At 41.2% G+C, this 11,672-nt stretch overlaps 1 protein-coding gene across 2 annotated transcripts; it reads left to right on the top strand.

Annotated features, from left to right (window-relative positions):
* The first annotated feature begins 3,071 nt into the window (after nucleotides 1–3,071).
* Nucleotides 3,072–10,132, top strand: LOC132832861 (uncharacterized). Of its 2 annotated transcripts, none has more exons than XM_060851051.1 (3): nucleotides 3,072–4,159; nucleotides 5,036–5,320; nucleotides 7,900–10,132. In XM_060851051.1, exons 1-3 carry the CDS (start codon nucleotides 3,608–3,610, stop codon nucleotides 8,038–8,040), a joined length of 978 nt encoding a protein of 325 aa, XP_060707034.1. In that variant the 5' UTR covers nucleotides 3,072–3,607; the 3' UTR covers nucleotides 8,041–10,132. The 2 variants fall into 2 exon arrangements, with proteins under 2 accessions (XP_060707034.1, XP_060707033.1); XM_060851050.1 differs by having other exon boundaries at nucleotides 3,083–4,159; nucleotides 7,897–10,132.
* The last annotated feature ends 1,540 nt before the right edge of the window (nucleotides 10,133–11,672 follow it).

Raw genomic sequence — 11,672 nt, 5'->3', positions numbered from 1 at the left:
CATATCCTTGAATATTTACCGTCCTGTCCTGATTTTCTTGCAGCCACGTCTCTGTAATGCCCACCACATCACACCTGCTAATTGCAATTTGCATCACAATCTCTTTTACCTACTTCCACCTATGACGTGTATTCAGATACAACACCTTCAGTCCTATATTGACCATCCGTCTTCTCATTGTCATTCGTTTATCCAGAGTGTTTGCAATTTGGTTCCAAACCTTTTTCAAATACACTGTCCGATTTTCTATGCTAGAGGCTTTAATAAATTCTCCTGAGGTCTCCTTTCTTTTCTATTTTCCAAACCATTGAATTCAACCCACACAGCCCCAACCCCCTCGCCTCCCCCTTTCTTCCCGACCCCCAGCCCCATGTTAACCTGTAGCTTTGCCGCTCATTGGTCATTGTACTTCTTGGAGTTTTACCCTTCTCTTCCCCCTCACTTCCTCAAGGTGAACTTTTTCCCATCTCCCCAAACGCCTTGATGTGTCTAGTGGCTTGAAATACATCTATTTCTTCCTTAAATATGTTTTCCCAGATTTACTAAAGACCAGACCGCTGTTATTCCAATGTAGGTGGAAATTTCATACAGGAATCCTGCACTCACTGAAGAAACTGCAAATGAATCCCATCTCTGCCGAACCCAGCTACTAACACCTGATACCATTTCCCCTCTACCACCATCATCTGACCCAAACCCTGACCCATTTTCCACCACTACTTACCCCTGACCCAACGCACACTCAGGACTGAACACCATCCTACGGACTAAAAGCCCTGCCCTGGGACTTGACTGCACCATCCATCATGTGCCCCAATACTGTCAGGGATGCAAAAACCCAAAATCCATTCCAATATCTAACCACATACACCCCACCTCTGAGGTCCACAGCCTCATCCAAATCTGCAGTTATGCCATCACTCTGCTAGAGCTGAGCCGGGAGTCTCCTCAATATCCCCAACTTCATTACTCCCAACCACCCTGCATTACCTAAACACTGTATCACTCACCCGATTTGGCATTCTGCTCCCTTCTCTTGCATTCCATCAATGGGGAGGTGATGGCCTGCTGGCATTATCACTGAACCGTTAATCCAAACACCCAGGCCATAATCTGGGGGACCAAGGCTCGAACCCCACCACAGCAGATGGTAGAATTTGAATTTAAGCAAAACACATTTGGCATTAAGAGTCTAATATTGACTATGAAACTGTTGTCAATTGTCAGGAAAAACCTATCTGGTTCACTAACGTCCTTTCGGGAAAGAAACTGCCATCCTTACCTGGTCTGGCCAACATGTGATTCCTCACCCACAGAAATGCGGTTGACTGTTAAACTGCCCTCTGGGTACTTAGGGATGGGCAATGAACTCTGGCCTAGCCAGCAATGTCCACACCCCATAAAAGATTAAAGAAATCCTTGGCACACTTGTACCATCCCAGTGAGCATGCTCCTTACCTGGCGCCCTATCACATGGCAACAAACCCCAATCCCAACTTCCCCCACTGGCACCCTACTTACTCTGTACCTGAGAACGTTATCCACTGACAACTCTACTGCCACTACCTATCTGAGTCCCTCCCATCTCGGCACCCACACCTGACAATTACCTGATAGGGAAATCAAACAACCTCCTCAGTTATGTCAGGTACACCTCCAGAGCAGGTAAAGCTTGACTGCACTCCTGTAGGCACATAGATTGGGCCTCTACCAATGCACCAGAAGACCTTAAAATAATTTTCTTTTGACAACAAAGAGGCTGGAAAGCTCTCTGATGAGGAAAATTCCAGTTTTAATCTAAGGTAAAGTAAGGAAATACTTAAGCTGGTACAAGATCTACCAAAGTTTGAGAATAAGGATGTGGGACTATTCTTTATGTCATTTAATAAAATAGTAAACCTAATTGAAGTGACAAAACAGTAAACAGGGCATTGCACATGCAAGCTGACAGATGGAACCCTGAAAACTTATATTTCACTGTCAGAAGATGCTTCTAAAAAGCTTAATAAAACTGAAAGAATTACAGACACTGTAAATCAGAAAAAAATAGAAATTACTGTAAAAGCTCAGCAGATCTGTCAGCATCTGTTGAGAGAAATCAGAGTCAACATTTCAGTTTAAGTGACCCTTTGTTAGAACTTCAAAGTTTCTCTGTGGATTTTAAAATTGTACTAAAAAAAAGGCATTTCGTGTTTATCAGTATCTTCAACTTAGAACATAGAACATAGAAAAGTACAGCACAGATCAGACCCTTTGGCCATGATGTTGTGCTGCGGTTTAATCCTAATGTAAAATATAATAACTTAATGTATACACCCCTCAACTCACTGCTCTTCATGTGCATGTCCCGCAGTCGCTTAAATGTCGCTAATGACTCTGCTTCCACCACCACCGCTGGCAACACATTCCATGCATTCGCAACTCTCTAGGTAAAGAACCTACCTCTGATGTCTGCTCTATACCTTTCCCCTAATATCTTAAAACTATGACACCTCATACCCGTCAATCCTTCCCTGGGGAAAAGACTCTGGCTATTGACTCTATCTCTTCCTCTCATTATCTTATATACCTCGATCAGGTATCCTCTCTTCCTCCCTCTCTCCAGAGAGAAAAGCCTGAGTTTTTTCAACCTTCCATCATAAGGCAAGCCCTCCAGTCCAGGCAGCATCCTGATAAACCTTTTTTACACCCTCTCCAAGGCCCCTGTATCTTTTCTATAGTAGGGTGACCAGAACTGGACACAATATTCCAAGTGTAATTTCTTGATTTATTTTTGCCATAACCGATCCCCCATGACATTTTTTTGGATTTGAATTGGACGTTTGCTGCTGCACTATTCTGGTTTATAATCCACTATCTTCTTTGGTGGGGGTCCATATCTTCATTAATGTGGGATTTCCTTGCCACAACAATGACACAGAATAGTGGTGGCAAAGTGGCCTGTTAGACTTGACACTGGAACATGTCTTGCCCTGAGAGATGACCTCATTGAAACGCATAAGATTCTGAGGGGACATGATAGCGTAAATGTGGAAAGGCTGTTTCCCCTTGCTAAAGATTCGAGGCCCAGAAGTCTTCAAGTCAGAATAAGGGTTTGCACATCTAAGGCAGAGATGCGGAAGAATTTCTTCTCTCAGAGAGGAGTGAATCTGAAGAATTGTTTACCACATAGGGCTGTGGAGGATGGCTAGCTAAGTATGTTCAAGGCCGAGCTAAATTTATAATCACTAAGAGAATCAAGGGCTGTGGAGAGATAGAAGCAAAGTGGAGTTGAGGATTATTACATCACCCATAATCTCATTGAATGGTAAAGCTGTCTCCACGGGCAGAAGGGCCTATATCTGCTGCTACGAGCTACGGTTTTGTTGATTAGGAATGAAGTAAAATTAAAGGTGCCTATCGGGCAAGCTGTGATACCACCCCATTCTGACCGTAAAGGAATTATTCTAAATGCAGATGCGATCGAAATGTAGCAGTTCACTAATTTGAGCAGCCTCAGAAACTTCTGGGTGGGGCGTCTCCGATCTGGTCATCAGCTGTTCGCGTTGGCTGCTGCTGAGCTCGCCGTATCCCCAGTTTAACTTTTTTGGCAGTAATCACCGTTACAATGCCAGGAAAACCTTCAAAATTCCTTCGGTTCCTGCAAAACAACGATACAGGGACTTCAGCTGTATTTTGGACAGGAGGTATTGTCATGCTTTATCAACTGAAGGAGACCTTCGGAAGGCAAATTCCATGCCCATGTATGTCTGCAGCCACAAATGTTCAGTATGTTTGGATGTTCTTCTCGCTGCCTGCAATAATGTTGTTTGTCTTTGGTGTGCTGCTCCAGTGTGAACAACGGAAATGCCCAGAGTCAGAAGGCTATTGGAGGAAAGAGTGGAACTGGCGAAATTTCTGTTGTTTCAATTCCTTCCAGGCATGGAAGCGTGAGTGTTGTTCGACGAAGTTGGCCAAGGTCATTCTTGTCATTTTCTGCAAAGCACTCAGCCTATCACTAATATGGATCGGTCTGTTGTTTCTCGATGGTAATTATTATGCCTGTTCTATGATAATGAAGAATGCGAAAGTGAACAGTACAATATGCGCCAAACTCACCTGCGAACGGAATCCCAGATTCTTTTTACATGAGTACGGTCGTCTTTGTGATCATTCGCTGGTGAGTACTTGCTATAATTTTCCTTCTCGCAAATGACTGTCTTGAAGTAATATGGAACAGTAGTTTTCCTTTCCCTAGTTTGTTTAACATAACAAAACACCTAATTAGTTTCACAACTGGCGATCGGATCCAACTGGAGCATTAAGGTCTCTTTGGGGGAAATAATGTAGTAGGTCGTCAGGGACTGCTGTGCAGATGCAGAATCCCAGAGCATCCCGGATAGAAGGACAGTTCACTAAGACCTCCTGGACGTTTGGGAGAATAAGGAAAGACTACCGGACACTAGGGTTGGAACCGCTGAGGGACTTAGATTCCATTAAGGGCTTTATCCATTATGATTTTTGCACATGTCAGGAGGGATCGCGTGGAGGCTAAATTTTGACCGGCCAGGTCATTTACTCCCAAGCATTTCATGTTGGTCTTTATGCAAGTATCCATACTTTCAAATAGCCTGCACCAAACATATCATTTATCTCATTTTCTTTTTCTATTACTCACTCTCCCATACTTACTTTATTGCCCTCTCTCTAGACACTCTCTCATGTAAATGTGCATACATTTTGTTATTACACATGCTGTCCTATAAAGTATGTCTTCCAGCAACATTCTGTTGTATACAGATGTACACACATTTGATTGTACACACTCCACTGTTATACACGCTCACATTCATTCATACAAGACATTCTATTCGTGCAGATGGACTGTCAGACTAAATCAGATAAATCAAATTATCTCTGAATTATACTTTGGCTGAAATGAGCTTCTGCTGAAAGTTGTTCCACACAACTAAGACCATTAAATCTCTGGAATAGTGTAGTTTTGCTTGCGTGTTGTTTAAAATATTTTATTGATTCTTCAATAATGTCTCAATAGGTGATCGGTATCAGTTTGCACTGCATGTTGGTGCTTTTGGCCGCATTGATTTTATTCTACTACATTTGCAAAGCTGATGACACAAAGCCTCAAACCGAATATCAGCACAAATATCAATTCAAGTATATTAAAGAGAATAACGAACTGATTATGCAGCCATTGGAAAATGGAATGTCTGAGGCTATACAAACAGGCAGTGAGAACATGAAGAAATTAATCTCAACCATTATTGATGTTGTATTTGAGATTCATCAAAATAACTATGTGACGTACATGTCTGGCCAGGTAAGTGTATTTCAAAAGGGAAACTATCAGCTGGTGAAATGATCGTGCTCACCTATAGATAATTGTGAATGTGATAAAGTCAGCTATAATTAACCAGCAAAAACATTTAAAATGAATTTTGCAGTCTTTCTTTTTAACCTGGGAGTGATTAGCTAGCAATGACTTGCTGCTAACATTTGATTGTTACAAATATTAATTTGAATGAATTGCTGAATTAATTTGTCACACAAATAGATATAAACAATTATTATATGGTCGGGTTCTGGAGGTGTTGCTCATGAATAACCATTGAAGGAACTGAATAACCAGTGAGGGGTACACAGTTTTGAGAAAGCTCCGACAAAGGAGAAAGGGAGGTGAGGTAGCTTTGCTGATTAAAGAATAGTGAGAAAGATGAGAAACTCCAATGAAGTGGAATCTGTATGGGTAGAGTTTAGGAATACCAGGGACAGAAAACCAGAATAAAACATGGCCAAATTTCCAAAAGCCTTGAATCTCTCAGTCATCAAAGAATACTACAGTACATGGGAGGCTCTAAAACCCATTAAGTCTGCACTGCAAAAACTAACCCCAATTTCTTGCATTATGCCCATTGTCTTGAATGTTATGATACTTCAGTGGTGCTGAGGATTCACAACTCAACTACCCTCCAAGGAAGTATAAAACGAACTCCCACCACACTTTGGGTAGAGAAAATCATCAAATCCCCTCTTAATCTCCTTGGCTTTCATTTAAAAATTATGCCTCTTGTTATGGCCCTTAGACTGAGGGAAAAATTGCTATTTATTCAAGCTGTCCACGCCTCTCTTATACTCTTCTATTCAGTCTCCCCTCAACCTTCTCTGCTTCAAAGAAAAGAAACTGAGTTTATTCAATTTCACTTCATATCTAAAATCCTCCATCCCACATAACATCCTGGTGCACCTCCTTTGCAATCTCTCCAGGGATACAACTGGCCCAGACCTGGGAGTATGTGCACATTTAAACTTCCTGAACCCTCCATTATCCCTTTGCTTCTTCTACAAAGCCACTCAAGAACTTTGCAAAACATACCCCACTTTTTCTGTAGACCAACTTTCTCTTTTCCAAAACAAATATGACAAGTACTGTGTTGTGGTTGCTATCACTAACATGCTCTCCCGCTGTCACCTCGGACACCCGCCCAGCTTCATTCCCTGGAACTAGGTCCAGAAGTTCACTGCCCCTTGTTCAATTTTCTTTTTGTTGAGAGGAGAAGGAAGCATTCGCCTGAATATAACATCAAGAGGCTTTAAAAAAGATTGAGCTCATTGGCATTGGTGGTACCTTTTCATTGGTTGGAGTCATATCTGGCAAATAGAAAGATTTTGTGTGTTGGAGATCAGTCATCTATGCTCCAAGGCATCACTGCAGGGTTTCCTCAGTATAGTGCCTTGTTTTATGCTTATACCGACTTCATTTTCATGATCCAATGTTTTCCACGACTTTCCTCAATGACGGCCTGACACCAGATCCAAAGGACCATCATACCTCTCTAAACGAGAAACGTGGCTACCTAAATAATATTCTCTGAGAGCAGTCCTACTCATGTTTGACTAATTCTCCATTCTACAGTTTCCACATTCCAAGGACTCCAAACTAAAATTTCATTGGACATAGCTGATCATTCAAATGACCAGCTGCCTGTGAGAACCACATATAAGCTAATTACAGACTGACCCCTTAAAAGGTTGGCTCTCGTGACAGAACATTGTTTTCCTGATGTTCAGGTACTTTCACTCCAATGGAGATGATCTCCATCATGATGAATAGATGGGCCTTTTTCACTCTTTCTCGCTCAATCTCACTTTCTGTCACTTTCTATCTCACACTCTACGTCGACAACAATGTGAACATTTTGTCAGAGTGGAACCAGCCAACAGTCACAGAACTTTGATAAGAGGTCAAGAAGACACCACAATTTTGAAAAGGAAGAAATTTGGAGCCATTCTGGAGTAGCAGTGGGGTACTAGACACTATGTTTACCTTACCTGGTACTGGAGGTCTGAAGAAAAGAAAGGTCTAATTAAAGATATCTGTCCCATGCCATCATACGAAGTAAGAAAGAATAGAGGGTTTGCAGAATCTGGCACAATTCTACATGACCAATTGCTCTTGTTCAGAACAGCAAATTAGCCAAGATGACTGTCAATCGGGATGGTCTTTGCATGAAATTGGCTTCTTTCAATGCTGACCCTCCAGATTGGCAGGCTACTTAGCCAATGGGTTCAGGCCCCATGAGAGTGACGGATGAAAGACATTATGTAAATACTATATTTGAAGGGAAGTCACACATTTTGCCCATATAAGAACCAAAAAGTGTTGTCACAATGTGGTATACTATTTCAGGTAAGACTTAGATGCTAGTAAAAAATATGTTCTTGCAAAGAGTTCGCTGACTATAAATATTATAATACTGGCTATTGATGAGATTTGTGCACCTATATAATTGTACAGAGTGATTTTAAAGTGAGTTTTTGTACATGGTCTATTTATCAATGGTGTTGTTTATAAACTGCTTATTCATCATCTGTATTCCATACTTGGAAATTATTTAGCAGGAAATGCAGTCAAGTCTGAGCAGTGACAGAGAGAAGATAATACCAAGACTGCCATTGCTTACCACTATCTCAATCAAGACTGCTTCAGACAAAAATGAATCCATCATTGAAGTGCACTACAGTGAGAGAGAATATGACTGAAGGGCATCAACAGAAAGATGAAGGATCTCAAAATAAAACTTAGAAATAAAATGTGATGGTAAGTTAGCTGTACCTACCATTACCAGGAGTTCATACAAGTGCACAATTCAGAAAAGACAACTTACAATACCAAAGTCGGGAGTATTGTGAAATGGAAAATCAATTCAGAAACAAACATAAAGTGAATTAGGAACTATCAAGGTTACTTCAAAAAATTAAGACTTGTTAAAAAAATAGTCAGAGAATCTAATTAATTACAGTTTCTTTAACGATTAGACCAAACAGAAGTATCAAATGACTCTGCTTGAGCATAATAATAATAAATCATTTTAGTGATATTCCTAAAGCAGCTAAGAAATACTTTGACCCACAAATGAAAGGGCTGTTAGCATACAATGGGAACTATTTTGAATTTTTTGTCTGAACCAGGCGTGGAAGAATCTGTGGAAAAAACAAAAATAGAGTTAATGCTTCAGAATGATGACCTTTTAATTTAGAACTTTTCAGATGTATTAGATCTTAAACAAATTTAGAGCGAAGAAAAGGTGGGCATGGGAGATGAGAACAAAGAGATGAGAGGGTGAAATGGAGTTTTTGAGTAGTAGAGTTTTTTTTTAATTTCCAAGACATTTAAGTAGAAGTGTGATAAAAAGGGTTGAGGTTAATTATGAGCCAAAGTACGCAAAAGCAGGGGGAATACCTGGGGAGGTACCTGTCTTTACTGATGAAGATATCAATTGAATCTTAGTGAAAGAGTGGAGATATTGGATGAGTTGAAAATGGATAAAACACAAGATTGGATGATATTCATCCAAGGGGCTGACTTGCTGTCTTAATGCTTAGCACTGCTGCCTCGCAGTGCCAGGACCTGTCTTTGATTCCACCTTTGGGCAACTGTCTGTGTGAAGATTTCATGTTCTTCCATCTCTGCGTGGCATTTCCTCCGGATGCTCTGGTTGACTTCCACATTCCAAATTTCTGCTCGCTAGGTGTTTTTACCAAGTTAAATTGTCCGTGATGTCCATACACACACAGGTTAGGTGGATCATCCATGGTGTATGTTAGGTTACAGGGATAGGGCAGTGGGGTAAGCTTGGATGGGATGCCATTTGCAGGGGTCAGTGTGGACTTGATGGTTTAAATGTCCTGCTTCCGCACTGTAAGGATTCTACGGACAAGAATTTTAAAGAACGGGTCAGTAAAATGAAATATGCAAAGAGCTGAAGAAGGCGACTATTTATGCAGATGTCTGAGATACTCTTTCAGGTTTGAAACAATGATGAAGCGGCAATGATGGAAACAAATGAAGTTCAAAATGTGAAAACTTAGAAATTTTCAAAAACAGAACGGCGTCTCTTCTCTTGAAGGAGTTTTGAATTATAAATGTTGGAAATAGAAAATTGTCTGAAAGCCTCACAATAGTCTAATTTTACAAATTAAAGCAGACAGTAAACCCGGTGAGAATTTTTTAAGATTAGATTATTTACAGTGTGGAAACAAGCCCTTCAGCCCAACAAGTCCACACTAACCCTCCGAGACCACCCACCCAGATACATTCTCCTCCTGACTAATGCACCTAACTCCGTGAGCAATTTAGCGTGGCAAATTCACCTGACCTGCATATCTTTGGAGTGTGGGGGGAATCCAGAACCTCCCAAGGAAACCCGCCCAGACAAAGCAAGAATGTGCAACCGCCACACAGACAGTCACCCGAGATGGGAATTGAACGTGGGTCTTCTGGCGCTGTGAGACTACAGTGCCAACCGCTGAACCATCGCCACAATTTGACAGTTTGTGATGATCATGATGGGCTCGAAAATTTAATTGGACAATGGGGGAATTACTATGTGGATTGCGTGTGGTAAGATAATTTTTAGGATCATAACATGTTGATGATGATGGGGGACATTGGTTGTAATTGGGTTGGAGTGGTGGGAGGTGGCATGGTGAGTAGATGGGTATCTGAGGTAATTTCAAGGTGTAACTTTTTATTTTGTGGCTGTCATTTTTGAGTTGAAGATGAAACGTTAAGTGTGAGAAGAATGGAAAACCCAATTAAAAACCTAATAAACAGTTGCCTGTCAAAAACAGACTCTGGCGCATTTTTGTAATTCTTCTCCCATGGTAAAGAGACATGAAAGTATTGACTTGATAATTCAATCACAACCTCCAAATCCATTAATAATCTTCTTTTTGGGATTAATCTTTCCACGTTCTGATTAGCCCGTTTATTATTTCTATGCTCCTATATTTATGTTTCAATTAGCTTTCAATCTCTACTCATGACTTTTCATTGTCTTCATTGGTTTCTTTTTCACCCTGAACATGAAATATGCAGACGTCTCTCACTCACAATATCAACGTGATATCTTTCATATGCAACCTTTCTTTGCTTCACCTAGCTATTAATCTACCTGTTTCACCTTTCAGTAGTTGCATGCTGTAAGTGCCCGAGCTTTCTCTGACTATATACCTCAGATCTACCCAAACCATCAAATTAAAGGTTGCTGTTATTTATTACTTTGCTCAGTTGGCCAGAAGGCTGGTTTTTGATGTAGGGTCACACTGCCAGTGCATGCTAACTTCACATATCTACTTGAGGTGACCATGATAGTCCTGCAAATTCAACTATTCTCCTAGCAGAGGCATGGTCAACCACAGGTTAAAACACCAGTCATTGTCTGTACTGAGAGAACAGCCTTATGGTCTGCTGAGGCAGTGGTGACTTTATCTATTTATCAATTATTTTTACTTGCCAACAAGGAGCGGCACCAAATGCTGAGGCTGGCAAGAATGCTGGCAACAAGGTGCCAGTGCAATCACAAACAATGACTTCATTTGTCTACTGGAAGTGCTTAAACTCCCTGCAGATGCTGGAGAGATAATGCTAAATTAATTACATTTATTACACTCTCATATTCTTCAAATTTCTTTCTGCTGAAGTTTTTATTTATTTAATAAATACTTAGGGAAATATACCTCAGGTAAAAGAAGAAGGTAGATGGGTTCCTGTCAGAGGATGGAAATGGAAATGACAGGCATTGTAGGGATCCCTTGTGGCCGTTCCCTTCAACAACAAATATTCCGTTTTGGATACTGATGAGTGATTACTTACCGGGGTAAGCAATGGGGCACAGGGCTCTGGCACAGAATCTGTCCCTGATGCTCAGAAGGGAAGGGGGAAGAAGAGCAGAACATAAGTGATTGGGACTCCACAGGTAGTGGGACAGATAGGAGGTTCTGTGGAAACGGGAGAGACGCATGCTTGGTGTGTTGCCTTCCCGTGCTCGGGTTTGTGATGTCCATGACTGTGTTTTCAGTCTCCTTTGAGGGGAGGGTGAACAGCCCCAACTTGTGGTCCACATAGGCACTAATGACAAAGTTAGGAAGATCGATGGGGATTTAAAACAGAAATTCAGGTAGCTAGGGTAGACGCTTAGAGCTAGAACAAACAGAATTGTTACCTCTGGTTTGTTGTCTGTGCCACATCAATAGAAGCGAGGAACAGGGAGAAAGATGAGTTGGACATGTGGCTGCAGGTATGGTGCAGGAGGGAGCGCTTTGGTTTCCTGGAAAATTGGGGCTGTTTTTGGGGTAGGTAGGACCTCGACAAACAGGATAGTGTTTACCTG

The sequence above is a fragment of the Hemiscyllium ocellatum genome, chromosome 35 (genome assembly GCF_020745735.1).
Source record: "Hemiscyllium ocellatum isolate sHemOce1 chromosome 35, sHemOce1.pat.X.cur, whole genome shotgun sequence".
Taxonomy (NCBI): domain Eukaryota; kingdom Metazoa; phylum Chordata; class Chondrichthyes; order Orectolobiformes; family Hemiscylliidae; genus Hemiscyllium; species Hemiscyllium ocellatum.
Note: the sequence above shows the minus strand (reverse complement) of the source record. Positions and strands in the feature narration are given on the sequence as shown.

Coding starts and splice junctions, on each gene's coding strand:
- LOC132832861 (XM_060851050.1), top strand. CDS start 3,608: ATGCCAGGAAAACCTTCAAAATTCCTTCGGTTCCTGCAAAACAACGAT. Junction 4,160..5,035: donor GTCTTTGTGATCATTCGCTG/GTGAGTACTTGC, acceptor ATGTCTCAATAG/GTGATCGGTATCAGTTTGCA. Junction 5,321..7,896: donor TGACGTACATGTCTGGCCAG/GTAAGTGTATTT, acceptor GAAATTATTTAG/CAGGAAATGCAGTCAAGTCT.